This window comes from Pipistrellus hanaki, assembly GCF_964339955.1.
Source record: "Pipistrellus hanaki genome assembly, chromosome: 4".
Taxonomy (NCBI): Eukaryota; Metazoa; Chordata; class Mammalia; order Chiroptera; family Vespertilionidae; genus Pipistrellus; species Pipistrellus hanaki.
Window position 1 is genome coordinate 91,782,838 of NC_140506.1, and position 20,243 is coordinate 91,803,080.

A 20,243-nucleotide genomic window follows, 5' to 3' on the forward strand; every position below is an offset into this window, starting at 1 on the left:
TACGGCGGCTCCCAGTCCCATGTCCTTTGTCTTACACGAGGGAGAGATGTCCTCATAGGATGCCCTGTTCCTGGTGCGGTGCTAGGCCCCACTACAGACTTGGATCCAAGGACCCGCTGGCCCCAGCCAGGTCCTGTGTCCTGCTTTTACTTCCTTTGGTGGGAACATGAGTCCCTGTGCTCCTGCGAAAGCAATCACCCCGGCCGCCGCCAAGCCAGCCGGACCAGGGCCTTCACCCCATGGAGCTATTTTCCAAAGACACCGCATCTGTTTTAAGCTTGTCTCCTTGGGAACCTCTGACTCTCCCGAGCCCGTGGGCTGGGAGGCACATGCCTTTCATTTGGTGGCAGGAAGTATCTGACTCCCAGCCAGAGTCAAAAAAGGAAATTTCTCCACTGAGAGCTGGAGGGAGCACAGGCTGAGGCAGGAGCACCAGGCAGGCGGCAGCATCCTACACGTTGGTGGCAACTCCCGCTGCTCTTCTCAGAATGGGCTGCCCAGGAGGGACCGCCCTGTCTGTCCTTCTTGTTTTTGTGCCTGTCTACCTGCATGGAGCTTGGTCGCAGGAAGCCGGCCCTGCAGGGCAGAGAAAACCGTTTTTCGAGAGGCTCCGCAGGCTGGAGGAACAGGTAAACACCCACCATGCGGTTTTGTTTTGTTTGTTTGTTTTGTTTTTAATTGGCAACAGAAGAACAGACGTGACGGAAATGGAGTAGTGAGCCTTGGCGCTCTGTGGATACAGGCGTGGAGTTTGTAGTTCTTTTTATCAGCCGATGATGTTATTGTCCCTTGTGGCTGGAAGCCAGCAGAAAGGTTCCCCAGGCCCGGGTTCTGCGGACAAGTAAGGGTCTGACACATGAGGGCTGGGTGGGGTCAGAGGCTGGGAGGGGGTAGGAAGTCCCCAGGGGTGCATCCAGGCTGTTGGATCTATGGGGGGGGGGGGGGGAGAGAAACAGACAGGGCAGGGGAGTGGAGGAGGTAGCAGCACTGGGCAGCAGGTGAGGTCTGCAATCCACAGTTCCCCGCCCCGCATGGGCCTCCAGTGCTCCCCACTTTGACCCGCGTAAGCAGTTCTCTCAGCCCATCCTGGTGTCCGCCCACCCACAGGGAGGACCCTGAGGGTCAGGGGTGAAGCATGGGGGACCAGGCTGGTGGCCTGAAGCCCTCACCCAACACAGTGCTACCGATGACTTTGAGCTGGTCCCCCCTCCCTCCCCCCTCCTCCCTGAACCCGGCTGGGATGGGGCTGGCCATGGCCGTTGGTCGGCCGTTGGTAGGCACCACGGAAGCAAGGCAGGGTAGGCTTGTTCGGAGCCCTCCCCGGCCCTGCCCCCACGGCTGCCCTGTGCCTCTGCAGTTCCGGAGGTTCCAGGAGGTGACCTTAACACACCTGCAGGCCGTCGCCAGGAACTACAACCTGTCCTACAGCATTGACGCCCGGTTCCAGAGCTTGGCCCAGGAGAGCCAGGCCTTGGCTCTGGCGGTCAACCAGTCGCAGGCCACTGTGCAGGGCGACCTGGGCCACCTCAAGACCTGGATTCGGAAGACACAACGCAGAAGCCGGAAGGTGGACTCCAGGCTGCTGGCCTTGGGTGCCGCCCTGCGGGAGAGGACCCAGCAGCTCACCCGGGAGAGGAAGGAGCAGGCGGCGCAGAGGGAGGCACTGTCCAGCCTGGCCCTGGACATGCGAGCCCTGCAGGACACGCTGGCTGGCCTGACCGGCGTTGTCCAGAGCCAGGGCGCCAGGCTGGATGCTCTCAAGGAGTGGCTTCCAGTGGCTTGCCCTGGCACCACGGACCCTGCCCGGCCTGGGCTGCCAAGCCAAAGCTCCCTGGAGCTGCAGGGGGACAGGCAGGCGCTCAGAACTTCCCCGGAGCCCCTGGGCCCACCTCGGGATTTTGCTGGCCGTCTCCAGGGGACACGGGAGCTGCCAGGCCCAGGCGGCCAGCGGGCATGGCGCCCTGAGAGCCTGGGAGAGAGTAAGTACCATGGGCCTGCCTTCCCTTAACCACCCCCACTCTCCCTCTCACTGACTGAGGCATTGGCCTCTGTCCGCTCCAGAAGCCTCTCCCCTGTCCTGTGTGGAGAGAACACTGGCTCATGCCCCACATACCCCAGCCCAGAAGAAAGGGGCCATCCCGGTGACCGCCAGGCTGTGGGTCCCCAGCAGGTCAGGCCAACCCTTGGCCTGGGCACGAGGGGTGAATGCACACATGGGGTGCTGCCTGGCATTAGCACAGGCCACTCCACGTTAGGGGTTGGCCTCATTCGCGCTGGCAGGATCCCACCGATGGTCTCAGCCATTGCCACAAGAGCCTCTGCAGGGCCCTGGCTCAGCTGGCACCCCGTGGGGCTTGTGCCCACCTGTGGAGGGCCGGGCCTTTGAAAAGCCAGTTCTGATTTCCCAGATGAGAGTTTTTCGACCGAAGCACTACTGACCTTTGGGGCCAGGCGGTCCTTCGTTGTGGGGGCTGCCCCAGGCTTTGTAGGGAGTTTAGCAGCACCCCCGGCCTCCACCCACTAGGGCCCCTCTATCTTTGACTTGTATTTTTGTCTAGGCTGCTCCCGCTGTCTTGTTTAGCAGCCTCTGGGGCCCCTTAATCTGAATCAGGATTTCCCTTCACGCCAGTAAGACAGGATCAACCGCTGACCTTTCAGAAACTGCTAGGGCTGCCACAAAGTGGATTTGACAACCAAAACACCCTGCAGACCCTGCTCGATGTCCCTGGGGCACAGCCACCTCTGGTTGAGGACCGCTGCCCTAGATTATGGCAGGAGCCCCCAAGGCAGAGAGAGGTGCTGGAGGCCCTCCGTCCTCACACTCAGTGGGATGATGGGCTAGAAAAGCATGTTCCCAGGCTCTGCCCCAACCTGCCAGTCAGAACCTCAGACCAGGTGCAGCAACTGGAGGCTCCCCCTGCTCCCACCCCCACCCCCACCCCACACCCCACACCCAGACAGGCAGACCTGGCAGGAGGTCTGGTGGGCAGGATGGTGCCGCCCAAAGACGTCCATGTCCTGACGCTGGGACCCTGTGGCTATGTCACCTCATTTGGCAGAGTGGACTATGCAGTTGTGATTTTGAGATGGGAGATGACCCTGGATTATGGCGTGGCCCAGGGTCATCGCAGTGTTCCTAAATAAGAGGGAGGCGGAGCATCAGGGTTCGAGGAGGGTCGGACAACAGAAGCAGAGGGCCCAGGGATATACTTTGAAGATGGAGGAAAGGCCCTGAGCCATGAAGGTGGGCGTCTCTGGAGGCTGGAAAGGGCAGGAACGGGCTTGTCTCTGCAGAAGGAACCAGCTCTGCCAGCACCATGGTTCTAGCCCAGGGAGACCTGTGCTGGACTTCTGGCCTCCAGGATGAGGTACAAGATCTGTGCTGTTTTGTGCCACCGAGTTTATGGAGAATTCTCGCAGCAGCCACAGGAGACTCACAGAGAGGCTCCCTCGTGGTGAGGAGTGTGAGGGTGGCCTGCCCCCTAGCAAGGCACGTGACTGCCTGGTCTCCGTCTTCCTGCCTGTCAGACGCAGCCCTCACAGTTAGTGCCTGATGAAAGCCAGCTGCTGGGGCCTTGGGAAAAGCCTTAGGAAAAGCCTGCAGCATGTATGTTTCTGGTTGTTTCTGGAAGCTTCTGGGTGTTTCTGGGTGACCTGTGGTGCCTGAGCTGACTCTCCCGCCCCCCTCCTCTGTTTCCAGTCTGCAACGTGGGCCCTGCACTTGTCTTCCCAAACACCTCCACGGAGAACGTGGTCTTCCTGAGCCCCGGCTTCCTCTCAGGCCTGCGGGCCCTGTCTGTGTGCAGCTGGGTCCGGACGGCCTCGGGCCGCCTGGGCACCCTCCTCTCCTACGCCACCGCTGAGAATGACAACAAGCTGGTGCTGCACGGCCGGGACTCACTGGCCCCCGGCTCCATCCACTTTGTGATCGGAGACCCGGCCTTCAGGGAGCTGCCTCTGCAGCCGCTGCTGGACGGCCAGTGGCACCACGTGTGTGTCATCTGGACTTCCCTCCTGGGCAGGTACTGGCTCCACGTGGACCGCAGGCTGGTGGCCACCGGCTCCCGCTTCAGGGAGGGCTATGAGATCCCTCCCGGAGGGTCCCTGGTGCTGGGCCAGGAGCAAGACATTGTAGGGGGTGGGTTTGATGGCTCGGAGGCCTTCGTGGGGAGCATGGCTGGCCTGGCCATATGGGACCGGGCGCTGGTCCCCGGGGAAGTCTCACACCTAGCCACGGGGAAGGAGGTCCCGCCGGGCGCCATCCTCACACTGGCCAATGCTGCCTCGATAGGCGGATTTGTGCGGAGGGTGAACTGCACCTGCCTGGAGCTCTGCCCATGAGGTGCCACCCCACGGGAGCTGTGATCATGCTCCGGGCTGGCAAGAGGAGCAAGTCTCCAGCTGTGCTCAGCCATCCCTGACCCCAGCACACTCCACGGAGGGTCCCCACCCAGCCTGGGGAGCGAGGGGCAGGATGCTGCCCCTGGGCCAGGCACACCTGGCATCTAATGTAGAATGTGGGCCTTCCATGGGGCGGGTGGCGGGGGGGGGGGGAGGAGGAGGAGACAACCTGAGCAGGGCAGAGAGGGCGGTGGCTGAGACGTGAGTCAGGGTCCCTAAGAATCGCATTCTTTCCCTCGATGCTGCAGCTGCCTCTCTGTGTTATGCCATCATTTTAACAGGCCGGGCCAGGCTGGTGGGAGAGCTGGGCCCCCGCGGGGCCTCCTTGGGGTGTGGGGCCGCTCCCATTACAGGCTGCTTCTGTGAGAACTGCTTTCCCAGAAACTGCACAGGCAGCATGTGAGCTGTCACCACAGCCTCTCGGGGTGGCTGTGGAAGTTCCCTTTGGTGGCCCTTGTTCCAACGTCTCACAAAAAGGGCTGAGAATTCATTTCCTGGCCCCCAACACCACCGCCCCCCACTCCCTGGGAGTCCTCGGAATCCCCTCAAGGCCCTGTGATGGCTGTTGAGGTTACTTAAGCCTCTAGGAGAGCGACCCTGCAGGGAGCACAGTCTACTCAGAAATAAACATGAACGATGGACAGGAAATGCTTTGAAAGCAACTGTCTTGGGGTAGAATCACATCCTGTAAAAGTCACTAATTTTAAGCGTACAGTTCAAAGATATTTAGTAAATTTGCCAAATTGTGCCACCATCCCCACAATCCAGTTTTAGAATATTTCTGTGGGCCCCGCCCCCAAAAGAGTCATGCCAATTAATGGTCACTCCTGTCTCTACCCAGCCCCTTTCCCCCAGCCCTGGCAACCCCTGATATGCTTCTGCGTCTGTGGGTTTGCCTGTTCTGGACATTTCAAGGAAATGGAATCATGCAGAGGTTGTCCTGTTGAGTCTGGCCTCTTTCACACAGCAAACGTTCTCCAGGTTTATTCATCTTATAGTGCGTGTGTCAGTGCTTCATCCCCTTCTATGGCTCAATAACATTCTCTTGTAGTGGGCCAATTTTGCTTATCCGTTCAGCAATTGTTGGGTATTTGGATTGTTTCTGGTTTGGGCTATTGTGAATAAAGCTGCTGTATACATTTTCATATGAGTCTTTGTCTAGATATGTACTTTTATTTATCTCCAGTGGATACCTAAGGGTTAAAATTGCTGGATTATGTGGTAAATTCATGTCTACACTTTAAAGAAACTGCCAAACTGGTTTCCAAAGTGGCTGTATCATTTCACATTCCCACCAGCAATGTATGAAGGTTCCCATTTCTTCACACTCTTACCAACACTTGATTTTTTTTGTTTGTGCTAAATCATGTTTAAAATGTGTAGCTTTGGGACATTGTATTACAAAAATCTGTTTTCATATACATGACTAACAACTTAAAATTCACCATACATTTACTTCATTTTTTAGCTTGACTGGCTAGTAAATCTTTAGCTTCATTGATTTTGGCTGCTGTATAAGGAGATCTTCCCTTGTCTGGGTGATTTAAAAGCATAATTCGTTGGTGAGCATCGCTTATTTTTCCTTTATTGGCGGTAGGGCTTACACCTACCGTGTTTCCCCGAAAATAAGACATCCTCCAAAAATAAGACCTACTTACAGGTTTCCTTCTGACTGAAATATAAGGCATCCCCCGAAAATAAGGCCCCCCTAGGCTAAACATGAGAGATTTGGTCCACTGATTCTGAAAGAAATGGAGTCACAAGAAATTCACCAGGAAATTCAGGAATTGGATTGTTATGATGATGTTCCAGAAGATGATGACATGATTGTCATTGAATAAACGAGTAAATTCTTGATACTGTAGGATTCACAGTTTGTCTGGTTTGTGTTGACAACTACCGTACTACCGTACCGTATACAGGTAATACATTTCCTTTATTTTCATTTAAAAATAAATGTGTACCATATTCTTCTTCATGGAAAAATAAGACATCCCCTGAAAATAAGACCTAGCACATCTTTGGGAGCAAAAATTAATATAAGACACTGTCTTATTTTCGGGGAAACAGGGTAGTATTACTGCTGCTTCTCGTTTTGTCATTTTGGGTTTAAACCCTCCTCTGTAATAGCCACCACTGAAGGCAGATTTTGGTGGACTTTGAAAAACTTCTTTTACTTGAGGCTCCATATGCTTCATGGCTTGCAAAGCATAACGGCCTGCAAATCCTGCAGCAGCAATGGTCAGTCCAACCGCTCCCGCTGCACTGGCCATGGCTCCGGCTCGGCTCCCTTGCCTCCCAAGAGCGCGGCTAATCCCAGCCCCAAATGCCGGGCCACCCGCTCCCCGCCGCTACCAGAAAGTAAGGGCGCCGCCAGCGGGGCCAAAACCTCTGTCTTTTGCGTAACTTTTCCTTTTGTAGAATCATTATATTAAAAGATCATACAGGGCATTGCATTTAAAAAAATGTCTTGGCAATTAGAATAGGCATGGTTTACTTTACGTTTCAGTGCAATGTAAGTTAACCCTATAATACTGGCATTTCCCCCAAGAAGACCCAAATGCAGCCCCTCTCCCTGGGGGGGAGGTGCCCTAAATTAGTCCCTTGGGTCCTTTAGCAGGGATCCTATCCCTGCAGAGCTCTTTGTGGCTCCAGCAATTCCAGGCCTTCAGCTGACTTAGCCCAGAGCTCCCAACCCCCCTCAACTCCATGCCCCCCACCGCCAATGCCACCTTACATGAGTCAAGGTCAGAGGAGGCATTCTGGACCTGGAAACCCCCTGGGTGGCCTCGTGAAGGCCCCTGGGTCACTGCTTATGCTTCCCTCGGCACTGCCCCAGGACACACCCGTCTCCTCTGGCCTTTTCTGGAGCCCTTACTCCATCCCAGTCTGGTGCTGAGAGGGGCGGGGTGACATCTTTCCTTCAGGATGGCAATTTGATTACTATTTCCCAAGGGACAGAAAGGCATTAAAAGATCATACAGGGCAATACATCCACCCCTTCTCTGCTTTTTTTTTTTAAAATATATTTTATTGATTTTTTTACAGAGAGGAAGGGAGAGGGATAGAGAGCTAGAAACATCGATGAGAAAGAAACATCGATCAGCTGCCTCCTGCACATCCCCAACAGGGGATGTGCCTGCAACCAAGGTACATGTCCTTGACCGGAATCGACCCAGGGACCCTTGAGTCCGCAGGCCGACACTCTATCCACTGAGCCAAACCGGTTTCGGCCCTCCCCTGCTTTTGGGTGCTTACAATGCTGGGGGGGACTTATGTCACCCTTCACGGCAGCAGCATCTGAAGACCCTAAAGCCATGGGAAGGGGGGTATTCACTCCAGGCTGTGCATTTGGGACATTTTGTGGGCATGGGGCCATCCAAGAGTGCAAAGTGGCTGCAGCAAGGGCTTGGGGTAGGGTTGAGACAGCTTGGTGGGAGCTCAGATGGCTGGGAATTTGATACCGATTGGCCTGTCCAGCTAAGGGGTCTGGGCTCTGTCCCACAGGACAAGGGGAGACTGTTCAGGTTTTGGAGCAGAGGAGTCTGATGACCTCACATAATCCACCATTCTTGTGGGATCAGCAGCAAAATCCATGTGCATTTTGAAGCATGAGCCACGTCTACCTGACCCAGCACATCTCACCTTTGACCCGAGTTTGTTGGGTTTCTGGGTAAGGAGGACAAGAGGACCCAAAGCCCTCCTTCTCCTACGGTGAAAGCTGGGTCCTGACAAGATGCCTTGGCTATGTTTCCCGCCCCCCCCCCTTTCCTACCCTGGCCCATTTGTCCTCTGAAAGGGCCACTTGTCCAGCAGAAGGACAAGTTCAGGCTCCTCACCTGTCTGACAGGGGCGACCTTTGGGACCAGCCCTGCCTTGTGTAGCCACAGCGATGGGCCACTCTTCCTGCACTAGCCTGCCATTCCAGGGACTGTTCTCATCCTCCACCCACCCACCCCCCACCCCTGCGCTCTGCTCAGCTCTTTTGCCTGCCTGGATGCCTCATATAAACCACACTCAGCCACTCCAGTCAGTCAGATCAGTCAGGTCCAACCCTGCCTGGTGCTCAGGGCCTTGTATGAACCAGCTTCCCTTCCCAGCCTCTGTGCCCTCATACTCTAATGGGGGGCCAGCACTCTGGAAACCATCGCTGGAAGGGGCAAAGCCAGGTCATACTAATGAGGAAATGCCTTTTTTGAAAAAACGTTGTTTTCAGTATTTCCTAAAAAGTGTTGCCCAATAATCCTGGGGAAATGTACAAACCGGTTGGACCTCCTTCCTCTTATTTTGGTTTTAGTTTTGGTTTTATTTTGAATTATATGGTAAAAGGGGTTCCCTTATCTTCTTAGCCTCAGAGACTAAAAAACTGTTAGATAGACAGGAGCAGAGCAGGGATATGGGCAGGTACAGAAACTCACCAGGGTAGATGCCTAGCAAAGAGCAAAACTGGGAAAACAAGAACCTCACCCCAGGGTAACCTATCCTCCCCTAGCATATCACAGGTCATGCAGCTTGGACCTCTGATGTTTCATATCAATGATCAGGCGGTTTAGACCCCCCTGACCTTTTCCTCCCTAAAGATAACATCTAGGCCTCAGTTGTGTTTCAGCTCCAGGCCCTGAAAAGCAGCAAAACCAGGTAAGTGACACCTTGGCTGCCTTTGGACCAGTTACATTGACTAATGACCCCCTGGTCTGGCACCAACCAATCAGTGGAGACTACAACCCTGAAAGAGCACAGCTGGAAAGTCCTACCCTCAAATTTCCACCTGCAAGAGAGAGAAATATGCTCAGGACAAAGGATCCAATGCATGCTCTCCCTCCAAGGAGCACACCAGGTCCATTCCCTTTCCTCTCTTCTCCCCCTCCCACAGGCCCATATCCCCTAACCTCTAAGGGACCCCATGAGGCTTGCCACCAGGGGAGCAATGGGCAGTGGCAGCTCATCCTGGGCTGACCCTCTGAATCTCTCTCCAAGGCCCCCTTTCTCTGACTTCCCAGTGAGCCAAAGCAACCCAGCCTAGGCGCTCCTGTTACTTCTCCTATGCCCTTCATTGTTTCACTGTCCTAAGTATATTTTTGCTGCCACTCTGGACCCAATACCCTTTGGCTCAGTGCTGTGTAGTCCTTCCCTTTGGTTATCCCCAACCTCCAACCCCTTTACCTTAAATAAATTAAATTTTATTTTGGAAATTTTCAAACCTAAATAAAGTGGTGAGACAAATACATTCCATATCACATATATCTATCCTAGATTCATCGTGTTAACATTTTATCACACTTTCTCTCACAGTGGGTAGCTACATGTTATGATTAATTACCTTGTGAATCACTTGAGATTAAATTGCAGATATTATATAACAACATATTCTCCCACATATTTCAGTATGTATCTCCTGAGACCAAGCTTTTCTGATACGCCCTTGACTAGAATCGAACCCGGGACCCTTCAGTCCGCAGTCCAAGGGTCTATCCACTGGGCAAAACCAGCCAGGGCAGGAACATATTTTCTACAGGAATGCCACAGGAGCGATGTTGTGCTCTGCCCAGTGCAGCACTTCTGGAGGCCTGTGGCGATGCCAGTCTATCATGGTGATGCTAAGCCTGTCCTTGGTTCAGATGGTGTCTGTCTACCAGATTTCTTACAGCAGGTTTCTCACAGCAGGTTTCTTTTCCTTTCTTCAGTGTAAGTAACCTGCAGGAAGATACTGTGAGACTGCGTACATCTAGTGTCCCAAAACCTTAATCCAATGGCTTCAGCTTTCACTAACGATTCTGGCCTAAATGGTGGCAAATGGCGATGTTTCTAATTCCATCCTTCCTTCCACACTATTTGGCGGCACATACTACAAAGAAGAGAGAGACCTTTATCTCTCCCCTCCCCTCTTCCTGTTTTGGGTTCTCTTTCCCTTCACTAAGTGTTGACTGGGTCTGACAGACTGGAGCTACTAGAGGGGACTTCTGCTTCTAGACCTCGAATGCTGCAGAGCCGGGCTCCTGGACCACAACTCCCAGAAGGCCTAGCGCGGCTGCCCTCCCCGCCCCCGTCCGCGGTCACGTGGACGCCACCAAAGTCAGGCGGCCGCTCTCCGGGGGTCACGTGGTGTCGGCGCGGGTCACGAGAACAAACACGGGGCCGGCGCGGCGGGCCATGGCCAACGTCTCCAAGAAGGTGTCTTGGTCCGGCCGCGACCGGGATGACGACGAGGCGGCGCCGCTGCTGCGGAGGGCGGCACGGCCCGAGGCGCCGGCCGGCGAGGGCTCGCCGCTGCTGAACGGGGCAGGGCCCGCGGCCGCCCGCCAGGTGAGGAACCCCGGGTAGACTGAGGCCTCGCGCCCGGCCTGCAGAGACTTCCACACCTCCAGGCCCGCGCCGGCCGGGCGGGGCGGCCTCCTGCTGATCTGGACCAGCCCTGGGTCCGCGCCTCAGTCTTCCCTCACGCGGGAGCCGGTCCGGGAGCCGGTCCAGCCGTGGCGGCGCACACGCTGCAGCATGGCCGTGGGCCGCTGCGAGTCGGGGGCTGGGCTCTGACGGGCCAAAGGTCCTTCGACGGAGGCGCTCTGCTGGGCCGGGGGTGGCGTGGGCTGCGCAGTGCGCCATCCCAGCTGAGCCTCGCAGGGACTCGGTGAGTCAGGATTCGGTAGTTCATCCCCATTGTAAAGACAAGGAAGCTGAGCCGCCAACGGGTTCGGGAACGCAGCCCAGGATCTCCCTTGGCAAATGGCGAAGCTGGCATCATCGTAACCTAGGTCCTGAGTTCCAGAGTCTTGGGAGTGAGTTCTGGGCCAGCTGCCCAGCAGGGACCCAGGAGCAGGTGGAATTCGCCATTACACTCGGGTGTTTTATGGGCGAGGTGAGCAGGCTAGCGCGCTTGCCGTCATGTCCTTGACAGCACGAAGCTAATATATTTCCTGACAGTTGACTCCAAAATGGCTTTAAAGGGAAGGCAAATGGAATTCTGCTCAGGTGAATCCGGCTCTGCAGTATTTTTTGTTTTTTAGAATTGTCATAGACGCATGAGCAACTAGTTTGACAGTTCCCAGAGTTTAACAGTTTAGGTTGCAGTTTTCTTTTTCAATGAGATTAACTGAGGAACTCCGCCCCTCTTCTCTTCAGGGATCAGTACAGACTTCGGGGCCATCTTAGGAATGATACGTGCCTGCAGTACGTTTCCCTTAGCAGTTCATTGCAGCCAGACACACTAAGCAACAAGTCAGGGTGGTTGAAATGTGCCCAACATGTCAGTGATGCAATTTGTGTCTTTAAATGTTTTTTCTTTTTAGTTAATGAACTATCTTTGTTGGTTGGTCTGATTTTGTTTTGTGCTTATTCTTTACTTTTTCTCTTCCTGTTCGAGATCTGTCCTTCAAGTAATTGTATAGTGTTTAAGGACTAGGAGAGACAGGGGGCTGTTTGTCCAGAACTTATGGTTAGGTTTCCCCAGTCCCTTAGAAATTCACTGGACAATGAAGGTCAGAGCCGGCCCTTTGCTCAGCTTCATTTGAGAGAAACCTGCTCAGATGTTTTCTCTGTCAGGCCTAAATTAGAAAATTTGCAGTGGTGGGGATGTGGGTGCTTTGTTATTTTCTTGGGACATTTCTGGTCTTTTTTCCTCTTTTAAAAGAAAGTTACTTGGCCCTAACAGGTTTGGCTCAGTGGATAAAGCGTCGACCTGTGAACTCAAGGGTCCCAGGTTCGATTCTGGTTAAGGCCACCTACCTTGGTTGTGGGCACATACCCAGTGGGGAGTGTACAGGAGGCAGCTGATCAATGTTTCTCATCCATGTTTCTAACTCTCTATCCCTCTCCCTTCTGCTCTGTAAAAAAATCAATAAAATATATTTTAAAAAATGAAAGAAAGTTACCTGGCACTGGCTGCTGTGGCTCAGTTGGTTGGAGCGTGAAACAAAAGATGGCAGGTTCAATTCCGGGTCAGGGCGTGTGCCAGAGGCAACTGATTAATGTCTCTCTCTCTACCCCCCTTCCTTTCTCTCTAAAATCAGTAAAAACACATCCTCAGATAAGAATTTTAAAAAGCACCACAAATAGCATAAAATTATCTGAAGTCTACAAACAGAAGTATAAAACTGGCTTTAAGGGTTGACAGGTAAAGGGATTGGAAACTTCGAGGTTGGATTTGGGTTTATCTCGGCATTGAACAAATATGTTGGGGTTTCCCACTTCTCTTTGCAACTAGATACATGAGTTGGCTTTTTTGGAAGGAGCCTGTTGATCTCCTCCCTTAAAAAGCATTCCCTTACATCTGTGCAAGCTTTTTTGTCTGTTTGCATTTATAAGAATAGATGAGCTACTCTTAAACAAATTTTAAATAATTGTGCACCTACTTTGTCCTGGCTGCATGCAGTTTGCCTGGGACACAGAGGTGCACGAAGCAGCTTCCTACTAGCTCCAGACTCACGGAGAAACAGGCCAGTCCTCCGTGAGGACTGCGTAAGGGGCACCAAGGGCAGGAGAGGTCATACTTGGGTGCATTTTTAAAAAAATATATATTTTATTGATTTTCTTACAGAGAGGAAGGGAGAGAGATAGAGAGCTAGAAACATCAATGAGAGAGAAACATCGATCAGCTGCCTCTTGCACACCCCCCACTGGGGATGTGCCCACAACCAATGTACATGCCCTTGGCTGGAATCGAACCTGGGACCTTTCAGTCCGCAGACCGACGCTCTACCGCTGAGCCAAACCGGTTTCGGCTTGGGTGCATTTTTATTTTATTTATTTATTATTATTTATTTATTTATTTATTTTTTAATCAATCTTTATTGTTCATATTGTTACAAAGGTTCCTCATTTCTTCCCCCCTCCACCAGATTCCCACCCCACCCTCCGACCCCTCCCCATTCCCCATTGTCCTCATCCATAGGTGCAGTTTATGTTCAGTCTCTTCCTCCCTCCCTTTCCCCGATAGTAAATCCCTTTTCAGATAGTAAATCAGTTACTTAGCATTTTCTCATATCAATAATACCACCACATGCCCAATGATACATTTCACACAAAAGACATTTCCAAATAGGTCAACCAGCCTCATCCAGGCCCCACCCAAGGCACTCACAGATCAACCCCCCAGCCCTATACTAACTCAACACATCCAGATCTAAGCCTTCATCACTTGATTCAGCAGACCCTCAAGTTCCCACAAAAGTTTCCAGCCATGTCTGAGAGGCAGCCGTGGGGCAGGGGCAGGCGAGGAGCGAGCTGTTCCGGGCCTGGCTGCTCCGGGCCTGGCCTCTGTTGCTCTGGTTCGTTCCACAACCAGCTGCTCCGGGTCTGGTTACCGCCGCTCCCGACCTAGTTGCTCTGGGCCTGGCCGCACCCGACCCAGCTGCTCTGGGCCCGGCTGCTCCGGGCCTGGCCGCTCCCAGCCTGGCAGTTGCTGCTCCGGGCCTGGCCGCTCCCAGCCTGGCAGTTGCTGCTCCGGGCCTGGCCGCTCCCAGCCTGGCAGTTGCTGCTCCGGGCCTGGCCGCTCCCTGCCTGGCAGTTGCTGCTCCGGGCCTGGCCGCTCCTAGCCTGGCAGCCGCTGCTCCGGGCCTGGCCGCTTGGGGTGCATTTTTAAAGAGTGCAAGAGCCTCTTTTTGCAACCCTGTGAGAGTTTTGTCCAAATCGCAGTGGAGAGTGGAAAGAGAAGTCAGCTCAGACCTGCAGGGACAGCTGCTTTATCCCCACCACCTCAAATTTGTTCTTTTAGGCCAGTCACAGAAAGCATTCTTTATTTAAAGAATCTTTAGCCCACCTTATATGAGCAAGTGCAAAGGGGGGACTAGAGGCATTTGTATAAGGAGCACGTCCTTGGGCCAGGTGCTCCAACCACTGCATCTGCAAAGAAGTTATAGTTGTGCAGCACTGAGCACAGTGCTTGTCATAAGACAGAAAACATTAGTCACTCTGGGCTGCATTGAAAACAGCTGCACAGCCCTGGCTGGGTGACTCAGTTGGAACATCATCCCGTACACCAAAAAGGTTGCAGGTTTAATTCCTAATCAAGATACACACCTAGGTTGTGGGTTCGATCCCTAGTTAGGGTGGATACAGGGGGCAACTGATCAGTATTTTTCTCTCATGTGGATGTTTCTCTGTTTCTCTCTCTTCCCCTTTTCTAAACAAACCATCAGGTGAGGATTAAAAAAAAAAAACAGACAAAATAGCCAGCTGAACAAAAGTGATTGTCTTTGGGTTGCCATTCATGCGCAACTCCCCTGGCAGCTGTCCCACTGGATGCTGGCTTTCATGCAGGGAGGGCGTGCTCTGGGCCAGCTGGCTGAGTTCACGGTTAGGCTCGTGCACCCTACCCAGTGCTGCAGCAGAAGGCAGCTTGTAAGCTGCTCAGGCCAGGGCCACCTGAACTGAAACGAAGACCCAGGCCAACGACTGCCCTCTGGGAATGTTCTGGTGACGTGGACGTGAGCACTTGTCCTCGTCACCTGGTCCTTAGGGCTTGTATTGCAGGATGTCCAGAGTGACCATGTGCCATTGCCACCTTAGCACAGGCACAGCCTGCCCCGCTCCTGAAGTAGCGTCTCCGGGCAGAGTGAGGTCAAGTGGCAGCCCTGTGCCCAGGTCAAGCTGCTAAGTGCCCAGTGAGGAGGAGCTGGGGACCAGCCTGAGCTCAGCCTCTGTCTGTCCAGGACCGGGCTGTTCAGAGTTACCTGTAGGTCGCTGTCCCCTTCGTGTGGGATTTTGGTTAGCCAGTGAGTTCCTGCCTGTCTGCTGCTGGGGCACAGAGAGGGTGAGGTCAGCCAGCAAGTCATGGGCATGTGCGTGGGCAATAGGAAGTGGACGGTTTAAGAACTTCTGGAAGGAACTCTGAGACAGAAACAAGACGCTCTGGGGCGGGGGCGGGGTATTTACAGTGTTCGTAAGTGCGGGACGTTTCCGGGGACCTTTGCTGTGGGAAGCTGTGCCCGAGAATTCCCAGGGGGCGTTTAGAATCATTTTGGGGCTCTTACTTCTCTGGGATCTGGGTTACCACATGAGACGGTGCCTTGCCCTGATGGCCCAGAGCCACAGACTATCTAAGCATGCCAGGGAGGCGGGGGCTTGCAGGGAAGCTGCAGCCCATCATTTGTCATCCAGCTCCTTGAGTTCTGCTGATCATAAGTGAGCTCCTGTCTTTCTCTAGGGGGTCCCACCACCAGTGATCCCCTCCAGGAGTCCTCTGTCTTACTGTCATCGTCCTATTGTCCTTCCTCTCCATCTGCTGACCCTCAGCCCCACTTTGTAGGGTCCCGGCTGGCCACCCTGCTTCCTCCCCAAGGGCTCCTGTCCAGGACAGTGTGGATGGGACAGCCATGGCCTCAGGAAGCTCATGATCTGGAGAAGCAGACGAGAACACACGGACAGTGCAGAGAGCTAAGGGACAAGGGTGGCCTCAGGCCTAGCCAGAGGGCCTGGGAGGCACCCCGCGCCCCCTCCGCAGAGTTCCCACCCCAAAGCCCCTCCTCCTGCTTGCTCCTTTTCTTCCTTTAGGTCTCAGCCTCAGTGCCTTCTCCTCACCCACCCATCGAGCTCAAGTCTCATAGTTTACACTTACTTGTTTATGGGAAACGTGTTTTCTCTGACTGAGAGCCCCTAGCTGTAGCGGTCTTAAGCTCTCAGTGCTGAGCATGGAGCCTGGAGGGTGTTAGAATGCAGAGCAGCAGAATAGACAGCAAACAACCTTTAAGTTGTTTTTAAATTTTGTTTTAATTGCGGTAAAAACATACAGCAAAGTTTATCATATTAACCATTTTTAAGTGTACAGTTCAGTGCTGGTAAGTACATTCACATTGTTGCACAACCATCGCCACCTTCGTCCCCAAAACTCTTCATCTTGCAAAACTGAAACTGTGCCCATTAAGCACTAACTTCCCCTTCACCAGCCTCTGGCAGCCACCATTCTATTTTATCTCTATATAAATTTGACTTCCAGGGACCTCAAATGAGGAGAATCACACAGTATTTGTGTTTTTGTGACCAGCTACTTTCTCCTACTATAATGTCATCAAATTTCATCCATGTTGTAGCATATATTGTAGAAGTTCCTTCCTTTTTAAGGCTGAATAATATTCCATTGTATGTATATCCTACCGCTGGTTTACCCCCTCATCATCGATGGACATTTGGGTTGCTTGCAGCCATTATGCATAATGCTATTATGAGTATGAGTATCCAAATATTTCTTTGAGATCCTGCTTTCAATTCTTTTGGATATATATACAAGGGTGGAATTGCTGCATCCTGTGATAGTCCTATTTTTAACTTTTGAGGAACTTTCATAATGTTTTCCACAGTGCCTGCACCATTTTGCATTCACACCCACACAGTGGACCAGCTTCCAGCTTCTAATCCTCACCAACACTTGTTATTCTGTTTGGGTTTTTATTCTGGCCAGACTCACAGCTGTGAAGTGGTATTATTGTAGTTTTCTTTTTTTAATAGATTTTTACTGATTTCGGAGAAGAAGGGAGGAGGAGGAGAGAGAGAGAAAGATCAATAAGAGAGAATCATTGATTGTCTGTCTCCTTCATGCCCCCGACTAGGGATCGAGCCCATGATCCTGTTATGTGCACTAACCAGGAAGTCAGGGTTCAAACTGTGACCTCCTTGTTCATAGTTCAACATCCAACCACTGAGCCACCCCGGCCAGGCTCATTGCAGTTTTGATTTGCCTTTCCCTAGTGATTAGTGATGCTGAGCATATTTTCATGTGTTTATTGGCCATCTGTATGTCTTTGGAGAAATATTTATTCAAGTCCTTTGTTCATTTTTTTAAGCAGATTAGGTGTGTTGTTTTTTTTTGTTATTGAGTTGTACAAGTCCTTTACTAATATATATTCTGGATATTGACCCTTTATCAAATCTATAATTTGTAAATATTTTCTCCCACTTGATGGGTTTCCTTTTTACTTTGTTAATTGTTTCCTTTGATGCACAGAGTTTTTCAGTTGGATGTCACATTTGTATATAAATTTAAAATGTTTAAAAATAATTATGGACTTACAGGACATTAAAAGACAGTATAGAGAGGGCCTGCATACCTTCCCCCCATTTCATCCAATGGTTCCATCTTTCATAGTGCAATATAGAAACCCGTGCTGACATTGGCACAGTGCGAGTATGTGGTTCTCTGCTATTAGGTCATGTGTAGATTGTGTGAGCACACCACTGCAGGCAAGGCACAGAGCATGCCCATTACCACGCAGATCCCTTTGTCCTCCTCTTACGCCACTCCTCCCCCACCGAGTACTTCTCATCCCTGCAGCCTGGCATTCTGAGAGTGTCAGGTCAGTGGAACCGCACAGTACGTAAATCTTTCATCAGATCCTGTCCTGGAAGATTGCAGCCAGGCTTGTGCATGTCAGTAGTTAGAAGAATCAGTATTTAATTTAACATGTGTTTAAGAAAAGAGAAGAAAATAGATGCAACACAATAAATAATTGAACTTTGAGTAAATGGCCTTTTTTACCACAAAAAAATTGTTCCTAAAAGATGCCCACAAAGTTCAGAAAAGAGGTGATGAAAACATGAAGGTGTGGACAAGGGAGAGAGCCCAGCCCATGGCTCAGCTTCTCCCACTCATCAGCCTTCCTGGGTCCACACGGCTCCCTCAGGGTGCCATCCCCTGTGCTCATCTGGCATCAAGGCAAGTGCGGAGGACCTTTTGTCACCTGAGTCCTGCCCCTTCTCTCTCTGGGCTGCACGTGAGGTCACAGCCTGGCCCAAGAACGTTTAGATGTGAAAGGAAATGCTTTATGGGCATCAACTCTGGGCTGCCTTGGTGTGATTGGAATGACTGCCCGATATAATTGAGCTGCTTTTATGATCAGTGACAAATAAGATAAAGTGGCCAGACTGCCTTTCTGTGGGTTCCATCTGTCAGGTTGGATGGCAGTATCGGTTTTCCCATTCTCCTTTCACAGTCCGACTGATGCTGCCTGGGCATTGCCAGCTGGGCTTGCCAGTCTTTGTTCCCTGTCTGCTTGGCCGGTCTGCATGTGTGGACATGTCCCCAGGAAAGTGTATTTGGTGTTGCTGTGATTGGGCTTGTAGCTTGGGCATGCTTCCTGATGACTGTGTCCTGTCTGGGGTGTGGGGACTGCAGCCAGTGCCCGGCCACCTCCTGGTTCGAGTTCACGCTTAGCTGGGATCCCTTTCTGGGTCAGCACAGCCTTTCTCATAAGATGCAGCCGTTTGGGGGCATTGTCAATTGTTTTTAGAAGGATACAGGTCTTTTTCTCATTAATCACCTGTTCTGATGTTTACCATATGTACATAGAGACGTGCACATTGTGCAAGTGGAGCATGATCTCAAGTAGAACACGCACCTCACATGTTACCACCCTAAATATCTGTCCACTCCTAACCCCTGGAACTTGTGCATGGGACCTCGCATGGAAATACGATCTTCACAAACATGATCAAGTTAAAATGAGGTCGGATTTGCATAGTCTGCCACCAGTGACAGGTGTCCTCTTAAGGGGAGGGAAATTTGGACAGACTACGGAAGCAGAGATTCTCCAATGATGTGGCCAGATGCCAAGGAATACTTAGATGCCATCGCCCATCAGAAGCTAGAAGAGGCAGAAAGGGGCCTTGGGAGGGAGTGCTGCCTGGTGACACCTTGGCCTCCAGAGTTGGGAAGGAATATATTTCTCCTGATATAAGGCCCCCAATTTGTTGTAATGGTTTACAGTGGTGCCAGGAGATTCAGACAACTTCCAGTCAGCTGATGCCCTCTGAGCCCCCTCGTGCCCTCACTTTTCCTGCCCCCAAAAGTAGCCACTGAGGCAGCACAGGTTGTTTCCACCTGACGTAAACTTCCTGTACTGGAGTCACAGTGCACTCTGGCTGAATACCCCTCTGAGGTCCGTTGTTGAGTGTACAGCAGACTTTGTTCCTATGTTTTTATTGATTTCAGAGAGGAGGAGGAGAGAGACATAGAAACATCTATATATAAAAGGCTAATATGCAAAGTGTCCCCACGGGAGTTCAACCAGGAGACTGGGAGTTCTATGGCTCACTGTGACGTGCACTGATCACCAGTTCGTGACCTGGAACAAAGGAATGCCCCAGCCGGCAGCCGGCAGCCTGCAGCTGGGGAAGGGAGGCCCAATCACTGGCCAGGCCTAGGGACCCTACCCATGCACAAATTTCATGCACTAGGCCTCTAGTCAATGATGAGAGAGAATCATTGATCAGCTGTTTCCTGCTGGGGATTGAGGCATGTGCCCTGACCAGAAATTGAACTGTGGCTTCCTGGTTCATAGGTCAGTGCTCAGCCACTGAGCCACGCAGCCTGGGCTGGCTGCTTGTTTTTCCACTGCATGTGTAGCTACCAGATGAAATGCAGGGCACCTAACTGCATTTGCATTGCAGAGAAACAAAGAACCATCTTTGAGGTCAAGTATGTAATATTTGAAACATACTTAGCTAACCCATGGTTTATTGCTTCTCTGAAATGAAAAGGTAACTGATGTATGTGTTTTGTTTCCTCGTCCAGGCCTCTGCCATGCCCCAGCAGTGGGCCTAAGAGAAGTCACGCTCCTGGTTTTCTGTGCTTTGTAGTTGACCTGCCCCCTGGGTCCCAGCATGTGGCCTCACTTCAAAGTGGGAGGGTTCTGGGGTTTGAGGGTATTCCTGCCCCAGGAGAGGAGGGCCTCAGATCACATGTCTGGAGAGCTGGCCTGGAGGCCTGTGGCAGACCATTGTCTCATGATGGGGAAACACATGGAGAATGGGTTTTTGTTGTCCAGGGAAGGGGGCCAGGAGGGCAGCAGCAAGCTTGCCTGCAGCCCTGGGTTCTGGTGTCTAGTAGGTGTCTAATCTCCGAAGCCCATTAAAACAGG

General features: G+C 52.2%; 3 protein-coding genes across 4 annotated transcripts in view; 2 read left to right on the forward strand and 1 right to left on the reverse strand.

Moving 5' to 3' along the window:
* PTX4 (pentraxin 4) lies at positions 1-4,551 on the forward strand. 2 transcript variants are annotated; one of them, XM_084881727.1, is made up of 3 exons: positions 1-629; positions 1,397-1,979; positions 3,701-4,551. In XM_084881727.1, the coding sequence occupies exons 1-3, from the start codon at positions 489-491 to the stop codon at positions 4,339-4,341; spliced, it is 1,365 nt and encodes a 454-aa protein (XP_084737853.1). In that variant the 5' UTR covers positions 1-488; the 3' UTR covers positions 4,342-4,551. The 2 variants fall into 2 exon arrangements, with proteins under 2 accessions (XP_084737853.1, XP_084737852.1); XM_084881726.1 differs by having other exon boundaries at positions 14-629; positions 1,358-1,979.
* A 1,306-nt stretch (positions 4,552-5,857) lies between these two features.
* On the reverse strand, positions 5,858-6,686 carry LOC311621564 (mitochondrial import inner membrane translocase subunit TIM14-like). Its single transcript, XM_084881728.1, has 2 exons — positions 6,470-6,686; positions 5,858-6,007 (listed from the first exon to the last, which is right to left on the reverse strand). The coding sequence occupies exons 1-2, from the start codon at positions 6,672-6,674 to the stop codon at positions 5,859-5,861; spliced, it is 354 nt and encodes a 117-aa protein (XP_084737854.1). The 5' UTR covers positions 6,675-6,686; the 3' UTR covers position 5,858.
* Positions 6,687-10,491: 3,805 nt separating this feature from the next.
* The window catches only part of CLCN7 (chloride voltage-gated channel 7), a 28,979-nt gene continuing 19,227 nt past the window's right edge, over positions 10,492-20,243 (forward strand). Inside the window, exon 1 of the mRNA XM_084882567.1 lies at positions 10,492-10,704. Within this exon, the coding sequence (XP_084738693.1) occupies positions 10,552-10,704 (153 nt within the window). The 5' untranslated portion in view covers positions 10,492-10,551. The remainder of the gene's footprint in view (positions 10,705-20,243) is intronic.

What these genes read in the sequence shown, in the direction of transcription:
- PTX4 (XM_084881726.1), top strand. Translation starts at nt 489, where the DNA reads ATGGGCTGCCCAGGAGGGACCGCCCTGTCTGTCCTTCTTGTTTTTGTG. An exon ending in TCCGCAGGCTGGAGGAACAG is followed by an intron (nt 630 to 1,357) that starts GTAAACACCCAC and finishes GTGCCTCTGCAG; the next exon opens with TTCCGGAGGTTCCAGGAGGT. An exon ending in CCCTGAGAGCCTGGGAGAGA is followed by an intron (nt 1,980 to 3,700) that starts GTAAGTACCATG and finishes CTCTGTTTCCAG; the next exon opens with TCTGCAACGTGGGCCCTGCA.
- LOC311621564 (XM_084881728.1), bottom strand. Translation starts at nt 6,674, where the DNA reads ATGGCCAGTGCAGCGGGAGCGGTTGGACTGACCATTGCTGCTGCAGGA. An exon ending in AGCAGCAGTAATACTACCCT is followed by an intron (nt 6,008 to 6,469) that starts GTTTCCCCGAAA and finishes GAAACACGGTAG; the next exon opens with GTGTAAGCCCTACCGCCAAT.